This window comes from Scleropages formosus, chromosome 1 (genome assembly GCF_900964775.1).
Source record: "Scleropages formosus chromosome 1, fSclFor1.1, whole genome shotgun sequence".
Lineage (NCBI taxonomy): Eukaryota > Metazoa > Chordata > Actinopteri > Osteoglossiformes > Osteoglossidae > Scleropages > Scleropages formosus.
Window position 1 is genome coordinate 50,006,241 of NC_041806.1, and position 24,610 is coordinate 50,030,850.

A 24,610-nucleotide genomic window follows, 5' to 3' on the forward strand; every position below is an offset into this window, starting at 1 on the left:
ACATAGTATAAATTTTGTAAAATCTTCCAACTCTATTGCCAAGAAAATGAAGCAAAACAGAGTAATTTCCATTATGTTTTTAACATAACAACACTAGATAGTGTACATTTGGCCTAAGAGCACAAGCCTGAGGACAAGGTCCTTCCCACACCGGTGCTCTCACTTTGTTGTCGTTCAGCTGCTTGGTCAGAGGGTCCCAAGATTGCTGCATGAGGTTGTGTAGACGGCTCTCATTCTGCCCGATCAGGGCCTTCGTCTCCCTCCTCCTCTCTTCCCACTGGATGCTATCTGTGATCAGGCGATCAAGCTGATGAAGGCGGGCCTCCACACCGTGCTGTGTGCTATCCCACTGGCTGCGCACCTTCTCCACTGGAGAAACAGGAATGCATGGACAAAGCCCTCACTCAGTTGAATTATACAGTTTATCCTGTTTATTCTGTCAAATATTTATTTATGGGACAGCTGGTAGCGTTATAGCTACTGCCTTTGGACCTAAAGGTCGCAGGGTTTGATTCCCACCTCTGGCTGTAGTACCCCTTCAGGATGGTATTTATGTTTACATTTACATTTATTCATTTAGCAGATGCTTTTCTCCAAAGTGACATACATCTCAGCAAAAATACAATTTGTGCATTACATAAAGAGAAAGAGACATGACTGCAGACATGTAATTCCTAAGTAAACCTACTTTGTTACTTTCCACTTGATGCACCGATGTTCATCGCTCGAGAAGGTGCATAAAACACAGGATTTTTTTTTTTTTTTTTTTTGAACACCCAGTAGTTAGAGCTCCTGCCTTTGGACCTAAAGGTCACAGGTTTGATCCCCACCTCCCACTGTAGTACCCTTGAGCAAGGCGCTTACCTTAAATTGCTCTAGTACAATTACCTAGCTGTATAAATGGGTCAATAATTGTAACCTTAATACCGTAAGTCACTTTGGAGGAAAAGCATCAGATAAATTAATAAATGTAAATTTATTCTGCAGATAAATGTATAATGGATGATTAAATACCCTATCAATACTCCCAACCAGCCCAACCCTTACACTTCTCTGTGATGGATGTGCGGACATCCAGATTGGACGTCTTATTCTTAATGTTTTGGGCCAGGGTGAAGATATCCTCCAGCTGAGGATGTCTCTGTTCCAGGTCTCCCTTGGTCACCTACCAACATCAAAACTCAGTCAGAAGAGCTACAGAACTGAAGCAGCAACCTTGTTGACATCCGCCATTTTGAACAATCATCTCTCGAACAAGAATCTCAACAATCATTTTTTCTGGTCAGTCAGTAGACTTTACAGAGCTGCGAGGCTTTAGTGGTTAACAAAAAGCCAGTAAATTCACATGTTCAGATTCACAAAGGTCTGGGTTAGCTGGTTGGAGTGAGGCTAAAGAGTACCTCCAGACGGCTGATAGTTGTCCGGATTTCTTCCAAGTCTCCCACGGTAACAATGTTGGACTTCAGCATCTGGTCAATGAGCACCAGCCAATCACCAAGCTCGGTGGCTGTTTCGTTGAGGTCAGTTGGGACTACGCGCTGGTGACTGCGGGTTGCCTGATGGAGGGGCTCCGCGCTCCTCAGGCTGGACACGTGGACTGTTGAGGGCACTGCAGCTGGAAAAACACAGGGAAAAATAGACATCTGTTGGCTGACACTACCTCCCCTTTGCTCCCACCAGCCCACAAGGGCAAATATCTGCATGGTTGACATAGATGAAAGACACCCGAAAAAAGCCGGCATTTCTGTACAGGTCAGTCTGTCATTTTTACAAAATAAATACGGATACAAAATCCTAAAAGCTGCCAATAACCATACAAACCATGTGCTTTCTGTTTGCTTTGTAAGCTTATGTTAAGGTCTCTTCCTGTAGTGTGACAGTAGTATCACTGCTATTCCCACAACCTTACCAGTTCTTCTACCCTACCTGACAGCGGCTGCTGCCCCATCTCCCTGACCCTCAAGTCCAGCATCTTCCAGTCTGCTGCTAGCTGCTCCACCTTGTTCTGCAGTTGGAGAGGGGACAGTGGGCATGATTAAACCATCCTCAGCAAACTCAAGGTCACACCTCCATGCAAGTGTCTAAGCCACACTGTTTAAAGATAATGTCAGAAATGAACAAAAGATGACAACCTTCTCCTGAGGGAGGAGCTGCTGCCTCTTCTGCATCTGGATAGAGCGCGAGAGTAGTTCCTCCAGCTGCCGTTTGCGCTCCTGCATGGACACTTCCAGTAACTGGGCCAAGGAAAAGGCACATGGACACAGCCATTTGGGAGTTACTTCTGATCCAGAACAAGACAACTTCTTGTTTGTGTGTGTGCTAATGCCAACCTGGTTCTCTTCTGGGCTCCTGAGGCTGAGGGTCTGCTGGGTGATATGCAGCCAGTCGCTCAGGCGACTCAACTTGTCCTGGAAATGGGCGTGGCCCTGAAGGTCTGCCTCTACCTCTCCCACCTTGTCCAGCAGGTTCCTGGTCACCTGGAGTATTAGAGGAAGCAAAGAGAACAAAGAGTCCCTATCATAGCACTATGGCAACCAAGAAACACCTGACTGTATGGCTGTATGCCACATCTGTCTGTATTCATGTGTGATTGTGTGTGTACTCATACGTGGCTCCACTCCATGTTGATGGCTCTCAGCCTGCCCACGTGCTGCTCCCTCTCCTGACTAGTGAGGTTCCGAGTAGACAGCATCTGGGGTCCGTTTTTATTCAACCAGCTGAGTTGCTGATTCTTAGCATCCATCTCCTCAGCTAAGGCCTACAGAAGTGAGACACCACAATAGTCTTAGCACTTCAGCAGGCATCATATTAACAGACACCGTGATCTAAATGAGCTCAACACCTCCTCCCCTGAGATATGAACACAAACCCATCCCTTTCCAATAGGGCAGACCTAAGGATGTTGCATTGCTCAAGAGGGAACAATGAAGGGGTCCACCGTGACCTTAACCATGCCCCTCTCAGACAAACAAGGGCAGAAGATACCCACAGTAACAGAAAAAGGTATAGAGGCTCCTTACCTTCAGCTCCTTCAGGTTTTTGTCACTTGCAGATGGTGGCAGGGACCCCACAGCACAGCCTGCCTGCTCCAGCCATAGCTCCAGCTCCTTCAGGCGTCCAGCAAATTCTGCAAGGTTGGGGTCCCCTCCCATCAACCTTGGGATGGGCAGAGGAAAAGGTCATCTTACCGTTGATCTTTTAGGTACTTTTACCAACAACCCATATAGAACCCATATAGATTTGTCTGTAAATACTCAAGCCACCTAGAAACACAGAAAATTCCTTATGTGCATCAGCACACTTGGTCAATAAAACTCATTCTGACTTTGATAGAACATGGCTCACCTGTGGTGACGTTCTTGGACCTCTCTCTGGATGGCATTCCAGCGCTGGTTCAGCCCCTGCAGCTTCTCCTCCAGCAAACTGCTGCCTGGGGCCGAAAGCTGCCCTACGATGCTCTCCCCCATCTGGGTGAGTAGGGAAAGCACAGGCTGGTGGCTGAGCAGACCCTCCTCGAGCTCCTGCAGGAGGTGCACAGTGCATCACCGATGGGAAAGCAGATGCAAGAACACAGACAGACAGAAAAACATACACACAGTGTATAACCCTCACCTCCTGTTGTTCCTGTGCCTTATCCAGGTTCAGGGTGCTGTCAGGGCCTCTGGCATCACCTAAGGCACGCTCTGCCTCGCTGAGCCACTGACCCAGGTCACTTAGGTCACAGTGGAACCTGCGCCACTCCTCCACAGCTTGGTCAAAACACCTATGGAACAGTACAACTGTCATCATCGTAATATTCATCGTTGCATAGTCAACTTCAATGAAGCAACTTTAACATAGGGTCCTACAACTACACTTAAAGAGTGAGGAGGTGCTGGATCAGAGCTCAAACGCAGCATTGTCTCACAATAGGCAGCTGGATTTAAGGGACATATCAGTTCAAATGGTCTAAGAGTTGTCCTGCTGAATACACTGACCCCTTGCGGTCGTTGAACATCCTGTTGAGGCGGTCCCACTCTGCGTTCAGCTGCGTAAGTGCATCCCCAATTTGAACCACATCAGTACGCGAAGCCTCGCGGACCACATCAGGCTGTCGTTCATGTAGTGTTGTCACCTGATCCCCCAGCTTCTCCAAGCCATCCTTGATGTTCTGGAAGAGAGGGGTCGCAACTTGCTATGGTTAGAAGTGCATTAGGAGGACACTGTTTGCATTGCTGTAGAAGTCATTTAAACCTTTGCATCCATAAAAATTTCCCCACCAGACGTGGTAGAAGCAAACTAATGGGAAAATTATTAAAAGTTCTTAAACATACTCATGTGGCTATGCTTAGTCTATCAGTGAAAGGTCTCCAAACTTATAAACTACAACTGCTCTCAGCCTGGCTTCATAAACATAAGAAACTAATCTTTCTGGGACAAGGCAATGCAGAAGACTGATGCACAAGCACAAGGTCCTGCAGGTTTTCATCCCTTCAATCCTTTTACATCAGATATAAAAAGAAGACATTTGCTAGGATGTACAGGTGTGTCACACACTGAGGTGTGACAGTCTGGAATGAGAGGGGCAGAGGGAATTCAAGCATGGTGATGCTTTACGTATCATGCTTCCACCACCACGATGACTAGCTGGGCGGGTGACACGTTGCTCTCGCACAGCTCAGTCAGGACCAGTGCACAATGAACAGATCAACCCCACTGGCAGCATCTCCTTGCTCCACCTTTAGTGCATCCTCTTGGGCGGAGAAGTCCTCGTACAGGCCACTGCAGAGCTCAGAAGCATTGAGCAGCAGCTCAACGTCAGCCATGGCAAGTAGTGCCTTGTTGATGTCCAGTAGGTAGTCAGAGGGTGTAAGCAACAGGCTCTTCTCCATTGGCTTCTCTACTACATCATCTGCCTGCAGGGCCAGACAATGTGAGAGTGTTGGGGTTACCATGTCTAAGTGTGTATGGATATGAATTATGAACGTGTCAAGTGCACACAAGTGTCCATCACATAAACTCACCAGCCCAGCCTTCTCCATGGACACTCCCAGCAGCCCCGAAGATGATCCCTGAGAGAGCTCTATCCAGCTGTGGGAGGAGGCATCCTGGTACATAGGCTCCATTTGCTGTGTTTTAAGAGCCCTGAGCTCCTAGAACAGCAGATCACCAAGCAGCAGTTAACACAAATGAACCAACACCCTTCAGGTGCGGTCTGGTGTTCTACACAGTGAGGTCTACAGTCACTTATTGAAACCACTGTGTTCACAACAACTTTCAACTTCCAAAGGGAACAGATAATTTCTTCACAGTACCTCAAGGGTGATCTAGCTGATTAGTGTATTTCAAGACAACTGTGCAGCGGTTTGTTACCACTGGGCTAGTGATAGCAGCTTAGCTTACCCGAAGCGCACTGTACCGCGTCTGCAGCAAAAGCAGCTTCCTTCGTAACTCATCTTTGCCCTCACCAGTCATCTGAGGGAGGACCAAGTCGCCCTTTTGCAACACCTCCTCCACTCGAGCTTTCTCCTCATCCATCTGCAGAGGAATGAAGCACAGAGAACACGATGACCTGAAGAGGTTTTCTAGAAATGGCACTAACATTGCTAAACTGAGTGTGTCGGAACAGAACCTTCAGGGGCCCTTCTTGGTAAAAGCTTTGCAAATAAAATGGTTCATAACACTGATAGCAAAGTTTCACTGACACAAGTCAAAGTCGTACTCTTTGTCCCTTTGTTCCATTATGTGGGTAAAAGTGATCAACATCAAAGAATGCAGCACTGGCTCTAGAAAACAGCCAGTGGAAAGGTCACATTCGAAGTACTGCCCAGGTCCTGGTCCACCATGCCACCTCCTGTGGTGCTGGACAAAGTACAAATCCACCTCTGCAGTACTCCACATGTTCATATCACGGACAACTCAGCGGCACCATCAACCCTCTTTTCCACCCAATACTAGGCATCACCTTGTCATCATCCTGGGCAATCAAGCGGATATGGCTGCACTGGGGGTCAACGGCATCAAGAGAGGCTGCCAGCTCAGCCTGGAACTGGTGAAGCTCTCTTCCAGTCAGAGATCCTGTTATTTGCAGTTGCAGAGGGTCAGGCATTGCTTGCGCAAGGGTTGCGGACGCCTGTAAAGTACAATACGGGCTAGATGGTGGCACAGCTGCAAACAGGTGTTGATGTGATGAAGATTTGCCAATGAATGAGTTTGAAAAAACAAACTCATACATTCATCAGCTCTGCAAGTTGTTCTTTATATAAAACTAAGACTGCTCAATAACATTTTTACAATAGGACTGATTTTTAAGAATAAAAAAATTAAGTGCAAAAATAAAGGTTACTGTTGGAGGACACATTACTTGAACCAGACTATGAAAAGCATTAAAAATTCTCTGCTTTACCTTTTGTATTACAGCTCCCATTTCTATAGCATCACCAATTTGATTGTCCTGGTGCTGAGTTCATAAATAGCATTAGTACTGGACAACTTGAATGGCAGCACAAACCACTGCAGCTAGACTGACACTCACCTTGGTGGCTTTAATGTGTTGTGAAACCTTATCGAAGTTGCGGTTAAGTTCAGCCAGTTTAGGTTCCACCACATCCCTGCAAGCTGGGCCACGGCTGCTCATGAGGATAACAGCCTGGTCCCTGACACTATCCACTCGTAGGCTGATGTCCTCAAGTTCTGCCAGCAGGTTCTGGGTGGGGAGGCAAGAATCAGAACCACACTCAGCTGGTCCCAGTCCACCAGCATTGAAGGTAAGAGACCGTCACCCTCCTTCTCTGCTCCTCACCTTAACTATCTCCTCTTTCTCATTAGCAGGTAGCTTCTCTGTCTCATCCAGGTGGATCTCTGTTTGGTATAGCCAGGTGCTTATGTGGGCAAGATTCTCGTCAAATATCTCCACCTCGTTCTGATGGTTCTGTAGTGGGCCATCAAATATTACAGGCAAGGAGTTAATGACGAGGACCAGGCAGAAAGAGAAACTTGGTTCAGTACACAAATCAGCAATCCCTCATTAACAGCAGCACACTCTGAACCCAGCCCAAGAGGGCAAATATAACACCCGAGCCAAAAATTGTAAACAACCCACAGGTTGATTGAGAGCCAAAGCAGATCAGAATTGTTGAGCAGTATGTTGAGGTTTAGCTTTCTTTTTTCAAAGGCCTTTTCACAAACCCCTGAGCCACTGCAGACCCCTCATCTTGCACCCAGATGGATATTCAAGAGTCAAAGACTAGACAGACTCACCAGCACACTGCTCAGCCAATCTTCTGCCCAGGTTCGAACCCGAGCCCAGCTGCTGTTCAGCTTACACAGGCGCTCTTCAAGTTGTGCCTCACTGCTCTCGACCAAGGCCTGCAGGGCAGCACTGAACTCAGTCACTGCATGGAGCTCCGCCTCCCTTCGCTCCAGCTCTTTCAGCAGGCCCTGTGCAGAGGAATAAAAACAACAAAAGAGGGTGTTTTCTGAGGACTCAGCCAACCCCTGGCCCTAAACACCCCTGTCACCCAGTGCTGACTCACATGCGCCCAGGCCACCTCAGCATCGATGTCTGCTGGCATGTCCCCCGAGGTATTCTTTTGCTGGAGCACGGCCTCAGTGGCTCCCAGCCAGGCCTGCAGGGCAGTGCCATCCTTTTGCAGCTTCTGGGACAGAGACAGTGCCTTCTCCAGATCCTGTTTCCCCTCTGTCACCTGGGACCAGTGCAGAAGGCATTCAGGGATCACCAGGTTTCACTGTATATGGAAGCGCTGTTCTTGCAGAGGCAGTACAGGAGGTGAGGCCTGATGAAGCAGAGGTAGGGTTTACCTGAGCACCCAAGTCATTGTAGAGCAGTTTAAGGGCAGTGAGCTGCTCATCCATACTTCTGGGGTTCTCGGTCTGCTGCTTCTGTACGATCTGCCGGCCTGTTTTAATGACCGTCTCCACCTCGAGCTTCACCTCACTCAGAATCTTGTATAGTTTCTGGGGCAGAGGGATGGTGGTCAGACAAGTTCAGGGAGTACAAAGTCCTCCAAACACAGGACCATATTTTGACGAGGATAAATGTCTGGCAAACTACATTTCCCGGGATTCATTTCCATTAAGGTATCTCAGCAGATTACTACAGTGTCCAGTGGACAGGGTGTTACTTACCATGCAGCCGTTCAGGTGCGCCTGAATCTCCTCTGGCTCCACCTGCCTGACATCCAACACATGGAGCTCTGCCTTGGCACCCTCAAGGACTCGCTTGCAGTCCAGCATGCGCTGCTCAAAGTTAGCAGGCTTCTGAAAGAGCTGGAACTTGGTGTTTATCTCCCTGAGCTTCCGCTGCAAGAAGGACAGTGGTACAGTGATTAAGGTACTGCATCCCAGGCTTCAACGCACCATGGCTATCATAACTTATCTGAACAACTCTGAATTCTTTGTAAAGTTAATGAACTGTGTTCATACTGATAAGGGTGTCTCTTTTAGGACCTTGTTATTCATGGAAAAGAACTGACCTGCAGCTGTTCCAGCTTAGTGCCTCCCCGAGAGGCCTTCCCATCCTGAGACACAGCTGGTGACCCGCCCACACCCTTCTGCCGCAGGTCCTCCACCTGGCCCTCTAGAACCACAATTTCTGCCTGGATGCACTGAGATGAGAAAGAGGACAAGTGGCATGATTCCTTTGAGAAGAAGAGGGCGAGTAACAAGAGAATAAAAGCAATTCCAGTCACATGACCTCTCTATTTTGTAGTGGGCCTTCTTCCTACTTTAAATTTATTCATATTATTACACCAGTCTATCCCAAAAGTCCTTTCTTCGCAACATTGAACATTATGTGCAAACAATTGTTTTCTGCATTTTATCAATTATTGATGACAAAAATGCTCTAGACCATGTACAGTATTATGGAAAAAAAGGGAAGAGGAGGGTTTTTTTTATTGCTCAGTTCACACTTAAAATCATAAAGCTTTTCTTCTAATTGTCAGCCGATTTTTTTCAAACTGCTATGAAATCAAGCCCAAGGAAGGTACCATTCTGGTGACTTGAGTGATGTAATTGCCTGCCATACTGTTCCTCATCATTGAAGAATGCCAACGTTATCAGCAATCGGTGCAAACATGTTCAACATCCTGATTCATTCTTTCTAATTAGGTATGTGCTCCTAGAACTTGGAATTTATATTTTCTCTTTCATGTAACAATAAATTGTGAAGTGTACAAAGGGAATTTAGCCCAGGCAGTGCAGCCTCAACAATGTCATTTGGACATGAAGACAACATGTAGCATTTTGAAAAACTATTCACAGTAGTGGCAGTGTACCTGAGCCTCCTGGGGCAGTTGAAAGGCATCCATGCGGTCCGTAAGGTAGGAAGTTAGTGTCTGGTCCACCCGGCTCAGGGACTCCTGCAGCGTCTGGAGGACCTGCTCATTCTCCCGGACTGTCTGCAGCTGCTGTTCCAGAGCAATCTGCCTGCTGACCGCCTGCAGGAGTGACAGACGGTGTGGGCACAGATTCTGCCAGCCAGACGCTAGCTATGACAAGTCATATGCCAGCCACTTACCTGGTGACTGAGTTGTTCGTAGCGGCTGTTGAAAGCCTCTAGCTTCTCGCTGATGATCTCGTCAAGAATGCCGCCATCAATGAGTGTCTGGCCTAGCTCCCGGATTTGCGTGCGATTGTCTCCAGGGTGCCGAAGAACTGATTCCAGGGCCTGTAGAAAAACATGGTGGGGTCAAAGAATGACAAGTTACCTGTGCAAAGGGGCAGGGCAGTGATCAGTGGGTAGGGCCTACCTCCAGGGCCTGGTTGATGGCCTGGCTGTTCTCAGGGAGCCCCTCAGATGCTTGCACACGCTCCTCCAGACTGTTCAGCCAGCTGTTCTCCAGGTCCAGGTACTGCAGGAGCTCCATCCAACAGGACCACACCTCCTGCAGTAGAAAAGAAGCAAGCTGTTTAAACGAGCAAATCCAAAAACACTGTAGTTGGGATATACACACCCACTCATAGGCCACATACCACTCACAGCCACAGTCACACCCAGTCGTGCACACACATGCTGAAGAACTGTTAAGCCTTGTGTGGAGTGTCATCCGCACCTCCAGTGTGTGACATTTGCTGCGGAACCTCTCACACAGCTTCTGGTAGTTCCTGAGGACCCCGCTGAGGTCTGCCGTCAGGTCCTGTCCACTGGAAGGGGACTTGGTCACCAGCAGGTTGATGTTGTCCTTCAAGATCTTCACACGCACCTCCTTCTGCAACACGTCCTCTTTGGCTCTCTGTGAACACAAGGCGCAAGCCACCCAAACACAATACTTGTCACAACTGCAGCCGAGGTGCAAGACCACCATGCCATAAGCCCATATATCCCACCCAAAGAGACATGTATCCCCACCCCCACACTAACCTACCCACACCAAAGAGAACTGAAACCACCTCTATAATGGGCAGCTGGTAGTGCAGCAGTTAGAGTTGCTGCCTTTGGACCCAAAGGTTGCAGGTTCGTACTCTACCTCTAGCTGCAGTACACTTGAGTAAGGTACTTACCCTAAATTGTTTTCATAAAAATTACCCAGTTGTATAAATGGTTAAATAACTGTAAGGAGGTTAACATTGTAAGTCGCAATCATGAGTTGCTGGAGACTGCAACTCTTCAACAACCTGTACCGTTTACAGAGATCTTACATAAAATCCACCGGTCATGTGCCAAATGAAGTCCGTTGCAAAGCTAGTAAATCACAGCCTCCTTTTGCTTTTCCTGATTTACAGTGCCTATGAAATGGCAACACATTAATAAAACAGCAACAAAGAAAACAAACCCCATACCTTCATCTCCTCCAAGGCTCCCTCCAACTCCTCCGGACTCTTGTACTCAAAGTCCCTCATGAGAAACTCCTCATCCACCTGCACCATCCACTCCTGCATCTCCAGCAGATCTTTCCTCAGGTTCAGCGCCCGCTCTTGGGTCTCCCAGGCTTGATCTTGGTGCTGCTGCAGCTGGGTAGGAGCAAAATATAGCATTGTTTGGAAAACTATTAGGCGGCACTGTGGCACAACAAGTCACGTTGATATCTCACTGCACCAGGGTGGTGCTAGAGGACATAGGTTTGATCCCCGCTCAATCTGTGTGAAGTATGCATGTTCTCCCCATGTCAGCATGGGTTTCCACAGGGTGCTCTGTTTTCTTCTAACAGTCCAAAGACAAGCTGTTCAGGTGGACTGGTGACTTTAAAATCACCCATAGTGCATTTGTGTCAGTGACAGAGTAAGTGTGTTTCACTGGTATGTGGATGAAACACTCATTGTAAGTAGTATATCTAACATTGTAAGTCACGTTGGGTGAATAAGATGTGAGCTGATGATACTACATAGCGTTCATTGGAAGTCACTTTGGATAAAAGCATCTGTTAAAGCAGTAAATGTAAGATATATATTAAACCTTCATATTATAATTTTATCAGTAATTCCATATTTCAAAACTAAAAACAGAACCTATCTGCTTATAAAACAGGCAAATGCTCATCTCCAAGATGAAAATAAGAGACTACAAAAATCCACCAGCCACCTGTGCACCCTCACACCCTCTGCGAGGACAGTACCTGTTTGCTCAGCTTCTCCCATCTACTGCGACACTCCTCCAGCTTTAGCTGCCCCCAGGTGGCGACTCCCGGAAGTGCACATGCCTGAACGCTCCTAACATTCTCCAGCATCTGGTTCAAGTCTGCCTCTATTGCCCCCATCTCGTTCAAATACTCCTGAAACAGCAGCAAAAGAACATATCAAACAAGCTATAATTCACCTTTGCATCACATATGGGGAGGAGCTGAAAAGCATCAGGAAATAGGCAAACCCTGCGCCAACATCCCTCAGAAATCTGTCATATCAATTCTCTCCAAAGCTCAAATATTTGCATGTTTATAGAGTAGAAGGCACATCAGTGTTAATCAATGGTTTGATAAGGCAGTATTTATAAACAATCATGATTCCCTCATCTTCTGTCAGCTTGTCACATCCCTTAAATATCAACTTCACTTGAAATCTTGCCTGATTTCTGCCATGAGTGAATAAGGTTAATGTCACATGGCTGTGAAGGGCCTGGAGGCAAACAGTCAAGCTGTGAACACAGACATCCTAGCTGTCGCACTGCTGGCTCAGGATGCTGAGACACATCCCCTGGTTCCAGCAAGGGGGGGGGTCCATTGCTGGCTGGCTGGCTGTGTGCTGTAGGACTCACTGGCTTCAGTTCAGAACACTGTGACTTACGAACACAGTTGTAACCAGAAGTCATAATTTAGTTTGTTAATCGAAAGTCACTCTTATAGCTAAGTCACAGTCAGTAAAATAATAACAGTCCATCTGTGTAACAGACATTGGAACGAATTTTGGGAACAATAGACAGCAACTAAAAAGTATTTTTTAAATGTATTGTCAAAAAAATAAAAACAGACCTTATGTATTACAAAAAATAACTATTTTAGCATTTCTGTTAACTTGGAGCTAAACTGAAACTAATTTAAAATGACTGAAAATAAAAATACATTCCCTGCAAACTCCTGTTCAGTGCCAATTTAATCCATAAACATGAGGAAGGTTCCTCATCTTGTTATTGATCACCTAACTACAGGAATACCAGGCACAAACTATAAACACAGTGAAGTTGAGCTGAATTAAGGTGCTCCCATACTCCTATACTTCCACCTATCAGATCATAGGGTAAACACTGGTTGTGTCTGTCTGCTACAAACACCAAACCCGAAGTAAAGAAAATGCTATTAGTAGCTTAACCATCTGTAACTCAATGAGCTGGTGTAGCCCAGTACAAGATTTCCAACACCAAGCTTCGCCCCTTGCTCATGGTGCAGATACTAACTGTGTATTGGTCCAGCTCCTCCTGCGGTTTTACATGATCACCAGGGGTAGCCCCCTCCTTGGAGATCATTGCCTCGACGCCGTCCAGCCAGCATTGTACTCGGACCATCTTCACCTGCCAAGTAATCCACCCATCATACAAGGTTCCACCAGAGAGCCCACACTAGGGTTCTGCACCAATGTCTTTTCCCTTGTATTTAACTGGTCTAAAGGTCATACCTCAGCATCCTGCATGGATTCAAGGAGGCATCTGAGCATCCTCAGCTCCTCTTGGGCCCTGGAGGACAACTGGCTCCAGCTCTGGTTCACAGGGTCAGCAATCAGCTGCTGTTCTACAAACTGAAATAGGACCTGGGAGAGATAGAAAGCTGATTACCACTACTGGACATAAAATTACAGTACTGTGCAAAAGTTTTAGGCACTTGGAGAAAAAAAGCTGTAAAGTGAGAATGCTTCCAAAAATAATTCTCTTAAATAATAAACTTCCTGCAAAGCTTAGTAACCATCCATTGTCAACAACCGCTTGTCCCAAGCAGGGTCGTGGCAAGCTTGGCCAGGTCCCGCTCTCTGGCAAATCTGGAGGTCAAATCCTGCTTGGGGTGCCTTGCGATGGACTGGCATCCCACCCTGGTTGTGTCCCCTCGCCCTCCAGCCCTGCACCCTGTGTTGCTGGGTTAAGCTTCGGATAGCCGCAACCCCACTTGGGATAAGTGGTTTCAGACAGTGTGTGTGTGTGTGTGTGTGTGTGTGTGTGTGTGTACGCTTTCTTTAACAACATATAAAACCCATACTGTAATACTGTAACTTTTTGCAAAAGGAATGCTTGGAAATCTAAAATATACTCTTTCCCATTGACACTAATGCAGAAGACAATAATTAATAATCTAAAACAAATATTTTTGTAAAATATCTAAGCGGCTAAGACTTTTGCACAGTACTGTATATCACTCTGGACAGTCACCCAGCTGGACAACAGTTACTATGCTACACTTGAGTTAAAGCTAGTTTGCAAACAGAGGCTGCAGTTACTCTTCCCAATCATGTGAAATCAGTAATGGTCACAATTTTACTGCACTTCATGGCTAAAGAGAGGCTGCAGTGGCTCACAGTTTGCCAACGGTGGCTTTGCCCCCAGAATGCCACAAAGCCAAAAACCCTTATATTAGACCCCATGGAAGGCCAGCTTCCACACACAAGAAGGGCCCCCAACCCCTGCAACTGGCCCAAGTGATATTAGTGATCACTCTTTCTCTTGCCAGCTGTTCTGCCGCAGCCAGCTTAATTTAAAGTCCTGGAAGAAAAATGTCGAGCTGGTTCAGAACTTGCCTCTGCACTCTGCACTGCCTCCTCTGTTGTCCTAACATCCACGATGCCATCTTGGAGGGAATCGAGCTGAAGTTCCACCTCCTCCTGGGAGGAACTCTTGGCAGGAGCTTGAAAGAGAAGCAGCGCCAAAAATGTCAGCCCTGAACAGCATTAGGTGCTCATGCTTCTATATTCCATACCACACTTTTATATATACAGTTTATAGGACAAATGACACTATGATGAGAATCGATCTGCAAACTGTGACTTCATACCTCTCTTTACTTTCTACTTGGCCTATTTTTAACTAAAATGAGTCACAGTTCCTCAAAGGTACCACAAGAGGGAACACAAGCTTGAACACATTCAACTGGAAGGCAGAGCTGTCACCAGCTGCTGATGAAACAGATCTTAGAACACTGTCAAAGTAAAATGAGTGATTAAAAAAAACTACTTAGAATAAAAAATAGCTAAGACCTGGGAATCATCAACAGATTTCTTTTTCAATACCATATTTATCAGTCCAACAGATTTCTAATAATGTTTTAGCAGAAAAAGATTCTTCCTTCAGAATGTTTTACTTCAACAACTAAAAGTAGAGAAAGTATGGCTCAATTTGAAAACACATTTTTTGTGGACTGTGTAGTGAAATACCTTCCTTCTATCATGTGAGTTTTGGTACAAGACATATTTAATAGAAGGGGAAAAAAAAAGGTTTGTATCTGATTTATTCCAGTCCAGATCTATTTAAAGCCATGGATCACCGCCAGCTGCATCTCCTTCAGCAAAAATTTGACCACAGGGATGTCAGACGTCAGTCTAATAGACGGTAACCAACCAAACAAAAGCAGGGAGATGTGAACAGTGCCATGGAAACGCATGAGGCCTGATGTGCAAGACTGAGCCCATGTTTACAGGGCGAGGCAGCCTGCGGAGAGCAGACTCCTTTCCTCTGGCACTCTACCAACCCTCAAGGGCCTTGCCAGACCCTTCCCTTCTAAGGTCATAGAGGCAAAAATTTTCCTGTGCTCTTTTTCCTGGATTAAGAAGGCTGTTCATAAATTCCAGCTCTTAAGTCCCATTGTGACAGGCCTCAGAGTTTAAACAACAAAGAGAAAAGTTTGGAAGCATGGTGCTTGAACTGCACAGGTTACAAGAAAGCATTAATGCCAATAAGAAAGTCACAATCATTTGAAACCGCCTGGCCAGACAGAGCAAAACCAAAATAACCAAAACGGGCACTGCTAGCATAACAAGCAGAGTGAGCTGGACCACGCAGTGATAACGGTTTGCCCCTGCAGGCCTGATGTCGACTGGTTGCTGCTGTGGGCTGTTACCCGAGCGCAGCTCCTCTCTCCTTCGGCGCAGCTCCTCCAGGGTGGAAGTATGAAGGGCAAACAGGGCACTCCAGTCATCCTGGAGAGTCGCAGCCACCAGCGACTCCCTGCCCAGCGCTACTGCCACAGAGGCCAGCTGCTCAATGTGAGAGGTGAGTGCCTCCAACTCCTCCAGTCTGGCCTAGAGAAACAACCATAAGTGAGCTACATGGACTCGAGGCACAAGATTGCCCATTATACTAGCAGACTGAACTCTAGAACCCAGGTCTGCCTGCCCAATCTGAGCTTCGGAAAGGGGGGGGTTCAACAGAAGACTGACTTTGGCTCACCTCACAGGCAGTGGACAGAGACTGCAGACAGGCCTCATCTGCATCAGCTTCTGGTGTGCACCTCAGCCAGTTTTCTGACCCTCTCACAGCCTGCTCCAACATCTGTAGCTCCTGGCAGAAGTTACTGATGCGGTCCCGGAGCCCAAGCCTCTCCTGCAGCTCCTGTAGCAGTCTGCGGCTGCCCTCCCACTCTGCTTTGATGGCATCCAGACGACTCCTCAGGTCCTCCGTGGGTAGGCCCTCTGTGAAGAACACAGGGTCAGTGGAGACACCATGACGAACCAAAAACAGTGAGTAAGTGGCCGCCTGATTAAGACTATAACTACATGACTAAAACCCAGAGGGCTGAGAAACTGCTAAGTTCTACTACACAATTCCTGTTGTTGTTATTTCAAGGATGAATACTGACTGCAGTGATTCAGTTATTCAAGGGGAAATCACATGTGCTCCTCCTGAGCTCTGTCTGCAACACTGGTTGTGTTCAGCAATCCTGTTATGGGACTAAATTAACTGCAGACATCCCATCCTGTAGGCACTAGCTGTGCAGTGTTTTTCCTGAACACATCACATAAGACCATGCGTTCAGACAGTTCAGAAGAGGTTTCCCCTGGTGGAACATGCTCACCTTTGTGGAAACATTTCCATAAAGAATGCAGTGTTCTTAACCCAAGTTCAAGACTGTCATTATGCAGTACCATATGTTGAAAAGGACCACCATCCCAGTACCTACAAGGCCTGATGACTCTCTTTAAAAAACAGGAAGAATCACTGTTCTCCACCAGGCCACTTCGTTATCCCCACTCAATCAGTCAGCTGGTTTTATGTTTTAACCTCAGTGTAATCGGATGAACTTCCTCGGTCTCTCAAAACCGCTGAATTCCTCCCTCCCAGCTTTCAAGAAGGGTCTCAAACCCATCTCTTTCAGAACTACTTCTCTCCTGACAGCTACAAAAATGAATCCAACACCATCTGCTATGATTACCCATGTATTTACTATTTGAATGTCACTCCTATAGGCAGCCACTTACAGCCATAAACCAGCAACATTGTTATCAAAGCACAGCTTGTCTGTGCAACATCACCATGTGTCTGAAGTTCTTTGTCTGTCATTGATGCACTTGGTTTGAGTTTTATACCAGTATGAAGAAAAGTATCTGATAAGTGAATAAATATAAATGAAGTTTAAAACTCATACTGAAAACTAGTGTTTCCCAGAAATCATCTCATCTGGCCATGCTCCAACATCACAGATGAAGGCAAGGATTTCAGCAGTCGGGGAATGATTACAGTCTGGGGTAGTTTACCTTTCTCCAGCCGCCCCAGCAAGGCTTGTCCTCCCTGAGTCACATTGATCACCCTGGGCTCTTTCTCCACCAGCTGCTCCTCCAGCATCTGAAAAAGTGCAGAAAACACAGGCAAGCAAACACAGTGATATAGCACCACCTATTGCGCTGGTGGACACAATGAACCTCGGCTCAGGACTGTGATGCAATAAACATTTACCTTGAGCTTCTGTCTTATGTCTGATGTGTCTCGCATTTTCTCATTATCTGTGAGATCCAAAGCTTGAAGAGAGCGCTTCCATCGACCCATCCAGCTCAAAATCTCAGGAAGGTCATCCTCAATGCTGTGCGGAATTACACACAACCACCACACATAAAAAACAAGCCCGCTACATTCTGGATGTGAATCTGTTTGAATAGGTAATGGTGACCGCTATGAGAGACCACAAGAAATGTGGCACTGCTCATGCTGAACAACATCAATATCAAGCACCACCATCTTCAGAAGGTGGGGAAGCAGTGCCCCAGAGCATGTTGCTGACCATGTGGCAGCCTATGTAACTATGGCTCTCAGAGGGGTCGACAGGCGGTGCTCGCAGCTCACAGTGCCCTGATGTCCTGGTCTTCTTGCAGCTGCCTCTTCTTCTGGGGGGGCGGGGGTGGGAGCTGCTGGGGCGAGGATTGCTCCCCTCCCACGGTGACTGCTGTGTCTACAGCAACGGTCTTTTGTATCTGCGGCAGTCCCGTGTGGGTCAATGACTCTGCCACCTGTGGTGTTGGGGAAACTTGAAATTTAGGAATGCCCCACCACTTCCTCATAACACACTGTATCCACTTTGCAAATGAGGAAAGGAATGGCAAAATAAGAACACTACTGCAGAAACATCATGATGACACAGAGTGTAAACCTGGTCTCTAAAGTGAGTAGTGCATGAGACTGAGGTACACTGGTTTGCAGTAACACTGAGACGCTTGTGATTATCAGTAAGTGATATGGTTGCTAGTGTTCATGTCTGGCCCTAGTGGTTAATAAACTGGCTTTCGATTCAGATCTAGGGTTCTCAAGAGCATCTGGATGTTGTCCCACCTGGTATGAGCAGTCTTCTAATCTCTGGACCAAGTTGTCCCATCTCTGGGTTAGCCAGTCTGTGTCGCCCTGGATATGGTGCGCTGCCTCCGCGCTCTGCAGAAGCTGCACCACGTCCTGTCCGGCATCTGACAACTGATCCAGTGTACGTTTCTTGTTCTCCATATCCTCCTTGAGAGTCTACAGATATCAACAGCAATGGGTCATAGGTCACAGATTAACATAATTAAAGGTCACACAAACTGCTCTCTCAACAGGCCCAATGACAGTAAGGTAAGAGGATATTTTCATCCTCCAAGTTTGTGGGTATGACCTGTCTTCATATATTGACACTACATGTATTGCAGGAAACAGAATATAATGCCAATATTACTTATGGATGTTTAGCATTTCTGATATTCATTCATCCTTCCATCCATTATCAATAACTGCTTGTCCAGTATAGGGTTGCAGTGGTCCAAACCTATCCGGAAAGCATAGGATGTGAGAAAATTTGCAAATGGATTCAAACCCACATTCAAACTCACAGCCCAAGTCCTGTGAGGTCCAGGTGTAGAGTCCACTATGCTGTCCTCAATTTCTGTACTAAAAAACCATAATTAAAATTAAAAACTTACAGCCAATCTCCGAACATTAACATTCAACTCATTGGGGTCTCTGAAGTTGCTCGTCTGAACTCTGCTCAGTGCATCCTCCTTCTCGCTGAGCCAGGATTTGAACAGATTCTGAAACAAAGAAGCGAGCAATTTCAACACACTACTAGACACCACAAAGCCAACACTGTGTGACTGGTACAAGCTCCTCTAGTGGGGCATCACACGCTCACAGTAACACCCTTTGAACATTTGGGGAAAAACACCAAACAGTAAGTACACAGAAAGCTTTGCAGATTCAAAATAATAATGTCTCTCTGTGTCAATAACTGTGTGTTTGTAAATGGTTAGCAACCTGCCAAGTAGGGGTGGACTCACCTGGTCCTCCAGCAGTTGATGCCATACCTGAAGAACATCCTGGAGCTTGTGCCAACGTTCCTCAGTCCAGCGGCACACAGCAGCCCATCGCTCACCCAGGGCCTGCACGCACACACACGCACACGCGCACACACACACAAAAAACACATTCATACATGCAATACAATCAAATGTCAATTTATTGCTTCATGCCTGAGTTTGACATGTAATGCACCTTCTTATAACGGCTTTTTTGAAGTGTCTGTAGAATGAAAAGAGCAGGAATCACAGAGCATACATGACATTCAGAGCGCAGAGTCCAGCACCATTCCCACATTCTGCTGGAGATCCACTAAAGCACCTGTTTTCACTTTGGGCTGTAAGGCTTCTCTGAGGTGGCAAAGTGGCATCAACAAGGAACAATCAGCCCAAGGCCTCTGGATGTCAACCCTTCATCTTCCAGAACAGAAATTTCTCAGAAAATAATTTCTACTAACATCCCTCTCAACCCACGTCTTAAAACAATTCAGGAACACTGTACTGCTATGCCGTCTCAACTAAGGACTAAAAACACAAAGACAAAATTTTTTTGAAAAATTCTCAAATACCTGAGCAAGTTATGACAATTTTCAACCATCTAGCTTAATGTTAATTTTTACATTTTCCCTGACAACTTTAGGATTTTACCTGCAGCTGTTCTTCCAAGGCCGCAGTTGCACTTTCCCCACTATTCTCATCCACAACAACCACCATGTGGGTAAGGGAATTCACTTTCACCTGCTCCATCTCCAGATCATTCTGTAAGGCCTGCAGATATTAAGTAAAATGTTAGGAGGAATGACATTTACATACATTCATTTATTTAGCAGGCGCTTTTCTCCAAAGCAACTTCCAATGAACTCTATGTAGTGTTACCAGCCTACACACATTATTCACCAAGGCGACTTACACTACTAGATACACTACTTACAATGGGTCACTCATCCATACATCAGTGGAACACACTCTGTCACTCACACAATAGGGGGGAACCTGAACAGCATGTCTTTGGACTGTGGGAGGAAACCCACAGAGACATGGGAAAGAACATGCAAACTCAACACAGACTGAGTGGGGATTGAACCCACGCCCTCTCACACCACCCAGGCGCTGTAAGACAGCAGCACTACTTGCTGCACCACCATGCTGCCCATGAATGACTAGAGAATTTGTATGTTCTAAAGGTTTCAATCAGTTAGTCATTGTACTTAAATGCCAAAACCAAACCTTCAAGAAAATGAGAATTTTTATGCATCAGACATTGCTTTTATTAAAAAAAAAAGAAAAAAAAAAAAAAAAAAAAAAAAGAAAAACATCTCAAAAACCGGTGAAAAGTAAGACGACATTTCAATTATCACATGATCTGTATTAATGCAGAGTGTGTTACAGCACTCCATGGGTGCCTGGAGGTGCTGGATGGAGCTGAATATGTCCAGTAAAGTTACTTCCAGCATAACAGATCTTGTGCAGCAGTTCCTTGTTCTACAATACTGAACACAAAGTGCTGCAGCCCTCACCATATGAGCACCTCACAGGATGCTTGTGAAGCAGCAGTGGGATTGACAAAGGCTTAGGTTTGGTGCCCACAAGAACATCCCAAGCGTTAGGACCCAACAGGGGCATGGGTAAACTACTACCTGCAATTGTGTCCTGAACTAGAACTACCTTCTTCCCTAACTTCTGTCCTACAAAATTTGGCAAGAGCTGAATAAAAACCAACTTCTCCTCTAGCTCTCTGCTTCCCTACCTAGTGTTTGCAGAGACTAGGGGCAAAGAGGGATTAGCAAGGCCCACACACCATACACATGCTTACCCTATGGTCCTCTATCTGTGCCTGGTACCCCTCCATGTCTCCTGCAGTGGGCTCACTTTCCATGCACTGGATTCTGGACTCTGTCTGTGTGAGCCAGTCAGAGAGCTGTTGTAACTGCTGCTGCTGCAGATCCATAAGCACTTCATGAAGCCTGGGGGGTAAGAGGTCAAGGGGTATTTGGTCAAAGCACTGCACCACCAGCTAGGCCACAGATGAGAAAGAGAGGGAAACTGTGACTCAATAAGGATGGTGTCAGGTTTGGTGGGTGTGGCTGCCAAGTGCAATGCATTGTGGCTCACCGAGCCTGTCTGTCCATGCTGGCCACCCGCAGACCCTCCCAGCGCGAGTTGAGCAGCGTCATCTGTTCACGGATCTCCTCCTCCTCCTCTGCTGTCAGGTTGCCCTGGGCAATGAGTTGGTTACCAGCTTGCAAAACGTTGCCCACACTACTCTGGTGGGCGGTCAGCTCCATCATGAAGGCCTGCAGACGGTGACAGGTCACACACACAAGCTCAAATGCGTGTCAAAGGCCTAGGGCCAGAGTGAGCTACCCAGACCTTCCAGGCTGCCATGGAACCCCAAAAGACCAACTCCAAGAACTTCTCATCTCCCTCCATCACGATTCTGGGCCGGGAGGTGGCAGCCGTAACTAGGTCCAACTCCCACATCCAGTACAATTTTTCATCCCAAGCTCCTTGGCTTTTTTAGAACACCCTGTTCATCCCCAAACCGTGAGATGGGATAACAGCAGCTTGTGGTGAGATTGGTAATGTTAATGGAAAATTATGGAAAAGGCACAACATTTAGTCATGAAATTAACTTTAGATGTGTACTAAATTCACATTATAGGGTTCATATAAACTATAAATTCATATTCTGATCATTTTTTTGCTACAGGACAGTAGCATGGGAATCACACCTCATTGTTTTCACAATTTAAAAAATAAGCTTAATTTCCAGCCCTGAAGGGGTTAGAGTTTTCATCTTCACACTTCTGCCCCAGTATGCAGAATTTCAAACATTTGGTTTGCAGGCATTTATCTTTCAGTGAGAAAAGTAAAAGTGTGAACACACCCCTCAAATCCTATCCCCAATTCTGCACCCCTTACACCCACATGGCCTCCTGGGTGAGTGAGCACCAAGCCAAATTCCAGTAAGTACTCAACTCAAGGGAATTCCTCAGATTCCCTGCATCGCAAGATTGTACCGAGGGAGTAGGAGGCCCCACACTCCAAATTAATATACCCTCAATCCTCCCTCCGTAACATACACACACACAGGCTAAGCTCCTGGGATCAAAAAAAAAAAAAAAAAAAAAAAAAAAGCTCAGACTGATTCTTAAGAAGTATAACTACAAGGTGGGAGGAGCAGCACTGAGAGAAGGAAACATCTCATCCATCTGTTTCTGCAGCAATAGAAATCAAAGACACAGGGAGCTCCAGCATGTTATTCACAGAAGGACCAAGGATAATTCATGGAATTTGCTTGCTGCTTGGTGTTACCTTGCTGGCTAGGGAAAAAATATGCCCAAGGACAGGCCCAGACACAATGGTTTACCTCATGGGTGTGGAACTGGTCCTTGACCTCCTCCACGTCGTCAGACACATCATCCTGCATTTGGAGGGCATCCTCAGCTGAAAGCAGCCAGGTGAGAACCTCCTCCAGGGCTGTCTGATAGCCATCAAGATCCACCTCCACATCTCCCTCCATCTCAGTAACTGTGCTGGGTGTGTCAGCCCGGGGGCTGGTGGCCTCATCTTCAGCAAAGGAGACCTGTGGAAAAGATCAGGTTCAGTTATGTGTCTACTGTCATTACTATTATTATTTTATAAAAATTCTGTCTTTTAACTCAGCATCCATCAATTCAGGTGGAAGTTCTACTGAGTTAAACAACTCGGCTGTCTTGGCCCTTGTTTCAAGTTTAAATCCTCAAAAACAGCCACCTGCAACCTCAAGTCAGGGACTATACCACACACCTCCGAACACTGTTCCAAAGACAAAGGATGTGTCACTGAGTTCAAGTGTTGCGGGATGAAGCACATCACAGGAGGCCTGATCAGACATCTAATGTAATTTAAATGTCACAGCGGAAGCACAGCATGCTGCACAATCATAGCTCCGAAGGTCCTACACATTGTCGAGCCACCGGCCATCCCAGAGACACTCGCTGAAGGACATGATTAGGAGATTAATAAAACATGTTCAAATCTCACGTTTGGTTTTGCTCCAAAACACAGATGTTCATGTCTAGTCTAAAAGCTCAACCACTTCATTTTATTTCATTTTACGGAACATGTTCACAGAAGCGGTACGGAAAAATGGTTGCTGGCACAACAGCGGACAATTCCTAATAGAATTTCCCACTAAGAAGTCAAATAAACCTTTGTATCTCCCAAATTGTCTGAAATCCCCTGGATCATGAGGGAAAAGGTCATTTGACAAATTTATTCTGTGGCATTTGAACAGAAGCCCACTCTCAGAGAGGGTTTGTTATTTCAGGCATTTCTGGATGGAGGCCCCACGTTCTCCTGCTGGAGTTGTCGACAACAGTAAATGGTCATGAAGACCTAACATCATTGCTCTCCAGGATCTTTTCCCTAAATCTCCATATTCTCCTACACCCCTCAGATGTTAACCGCTTAACATCCACATACTTCTTAACCAAACTAAGTTACTACTTACCATTACAAAGCTGACACTTTCGTCTAAGGTGACTGAAAATGTTAGGCTACTTATTGATATATAAATGAGTACATTTGTGTATCATTTTGTTGTATCAATTCAGGGTAAGTGCCTTGATCAAGGATACTGCAATAGGTGCGGGGAATTTGAACCCAGATCTTTTGACTACAGGTTGATAGCTTTAACCACTACATCACCTATTGCCCCTTCAATTATTGGTGATGTGTAAGTCCTTTGAATTTGCACATTTATGCATGAAATGTCACTGTCTAAAATCTGAAACAACACACTGTTGTGCTGCAGCTGATGTGTTTGAATGCAAGAGGAGTTAAAAATGGGATGTGAGGAAACAGACTTTCCACTCAACTACTTTTCCCTGGCATGGGGGTCTGCAACACACATTACTGCCTGACCTGAATCAGCATATGACTGGAACATGGCATTACAGCAAGGTCACGTTTAGAAGAAAGAAAGAGGGAGAAGAAAAAAAAAAAAAAATTCCACAGATTTTTCCAAGGGTATAAAGAGAGCACAGAGCAGTGTTGTTTTTCCATCCTGCCAACTAGCATCTTCAGCTCATCAGTTACAACCACACCCCTGCTTCCCAGAAGGAACATATCTTCAAATCTCAGCATAACAAAGAGCCATGATGTGCGAAAAAACTCATTTGAAATCCTACTTACACATATCACGCAGCCATACATCCTATATTTACACTAAATTACATTTATTTAGCTCATGCTTTTCGACTTACAATGTTAAGCTACCTATAGTTATTTACCCATTTATACAGCTGGGCAATTTTACTGGAGCAATTTAGGGTAAGTACATCTGTAGGTTAAGGATACTACAGATGGAGGTGGGATTCAAACCAGCAACTTTTGAGTCCAAAGGCAACAGCTCTAACCACTACACTACCAGTCATTCCTATCACACATCAAAGATACATCATACATTAGA

At 46.0% G+C, this 24,610-nt stretch overlaps 1 protein-coding gene across 3 annotated transcripts in view; it reads right to left on the reverse strand.

Annotated features, from left to right (window-relative positions):
• Positions 1-24,610, reverse strand: part of utrn (utrophin) — a 110,192-nt gene that overhangs the window by 66,637 nt on the left and 18,945 nt on the right. For all 3 annotated transcript variants that reach the window (XM_018730242.2, XM_018730239.2, XM_018730238.2), the window contains exons 10-52: positions 22,526-22,741; positions 21,268-21,449; positions 20,969-21,119; positions 19,804-19,923; positions 19,138-19,239; positions 18,784-18,891; positions 18,167-18,346; positions 17,684-17,847; positions 17,300-17,423; positions 17,101-17,188; positions 15,797-16,038; positions 15,468-15,648; positions 14,152-14,258; positions 13,045-13,176; positions 12,827-12,940; positions 11,556-11,711; positions 10,783-10,953; positions 10,056-10,235; positions 9,753-9,887; positions 9,521-9,670; positions 9,279-9,440; positions 8,475-8,606; positions 8,128-8,301; positions 7,801-7,956; positions 7,515-7,685; positions 7,240-7,419; positions 6,782-6,910; positions 6,515-6,685; positions 5,945-6,112; positions 5,383-5,517; positions 5,004-5,132; positions 4,719-4,895; positions 3,978-4,150; positions 3,613-3,763; positions 3,346-3,521; positions 3,021-3,156; positions 2,609-2,758; positions 2,331-2,477; positions 2,133-2,234; positions 1,927-2,005; positions 1,401-1,615; positions 1,048-1,165; positions 164-369 (exon numbers count right to left, since the gene is read on the reverse strand). In XM_018730242.2, coding sequence (XP_018585758.1) covers positions 164-369; positions 1,048-1,165; positions 1,401-1,615; positions 1,927-2,005; positions 2,133-2,234; positions 2,331-2,477; positions 2,609-2,758; positions 3,021-3,156; positions 3,346-3,521; positions 3,613-3,763; positions 3,978-4,150; positions 4,719-4,895; positions 5,004-5,132; positions 5,383-5,517; positions 5,945-6,112; positions 6,515-6,685; positions 6,782-6,910; positions 7,240-7,419; positions 7,515-7,685; positions 7,801-7,956; positions 8,128-8,301; positions 8,475-8,606; positions 9,279-9,440; positions 9,521-9,670; positions 9,753-9,887; positions 10,056-10,235; positions 10,783-10,953; positions 11,556-11,711; positions 12,827-12,940; positions 13,045-13,176; positions 14,152-14,258; positions 15,468-15,648; positions 15,797-16,038; positions 17,101-17,188; positions 17,300-17,423; positions 17,684-17,847; positions 18,167-18,346; positions 18,784-18,891; positions 19,138-19,239; positions 19,804-19,923; positions 20,969-21,119; positions 21,268-21,449; positions 22,526-22,741 — 6,540 coding nt within the window. The remainder of the gene's footprint in view (positions 1-163; positions 370-1,047; positions 1,166-1,400; positions 1,616-1,926; positions 2,006-2,132; positions 2,235-2,330; positions 2,478-2,608; positions 2,759-3,020; positions 3,157-3,345; positions 3,522-3,612; positions 3,764-3,977; positions 4,151-4,718; positions 4,896-5,003; positions 5,133-5,382; positions 5,518-5,944; positions 6,113-6,514; positions 6,686-6,781; positions 6,911-7,239; positions 7,420-7,514; positions 7,686-7,800; positions 7,957-8,127; positions 8,302-8,474; positions 8,607-9,278; positions 9,441-9,520; positions 9,671-9,752; positions 9,888-10,055; positions 10,236-10,782; positions 10,954-11,555; positions 11,712-12,826; positions 12,941-13,044; positions 13,177-14,151; positions 14,259-15,467; positions 15,649-15,796; positions 16,039-17,100; positions 17,189-17,299; positions 17,424-17,683; positions 17,848-18,166; positions 18,347-18,783; positions 18,892-19,137; positions 19,240-19,803; positions 19,924-20,968; positions 21,120-21,267; positions 21,450-22,525; positions 22,742-24,610) is intronic.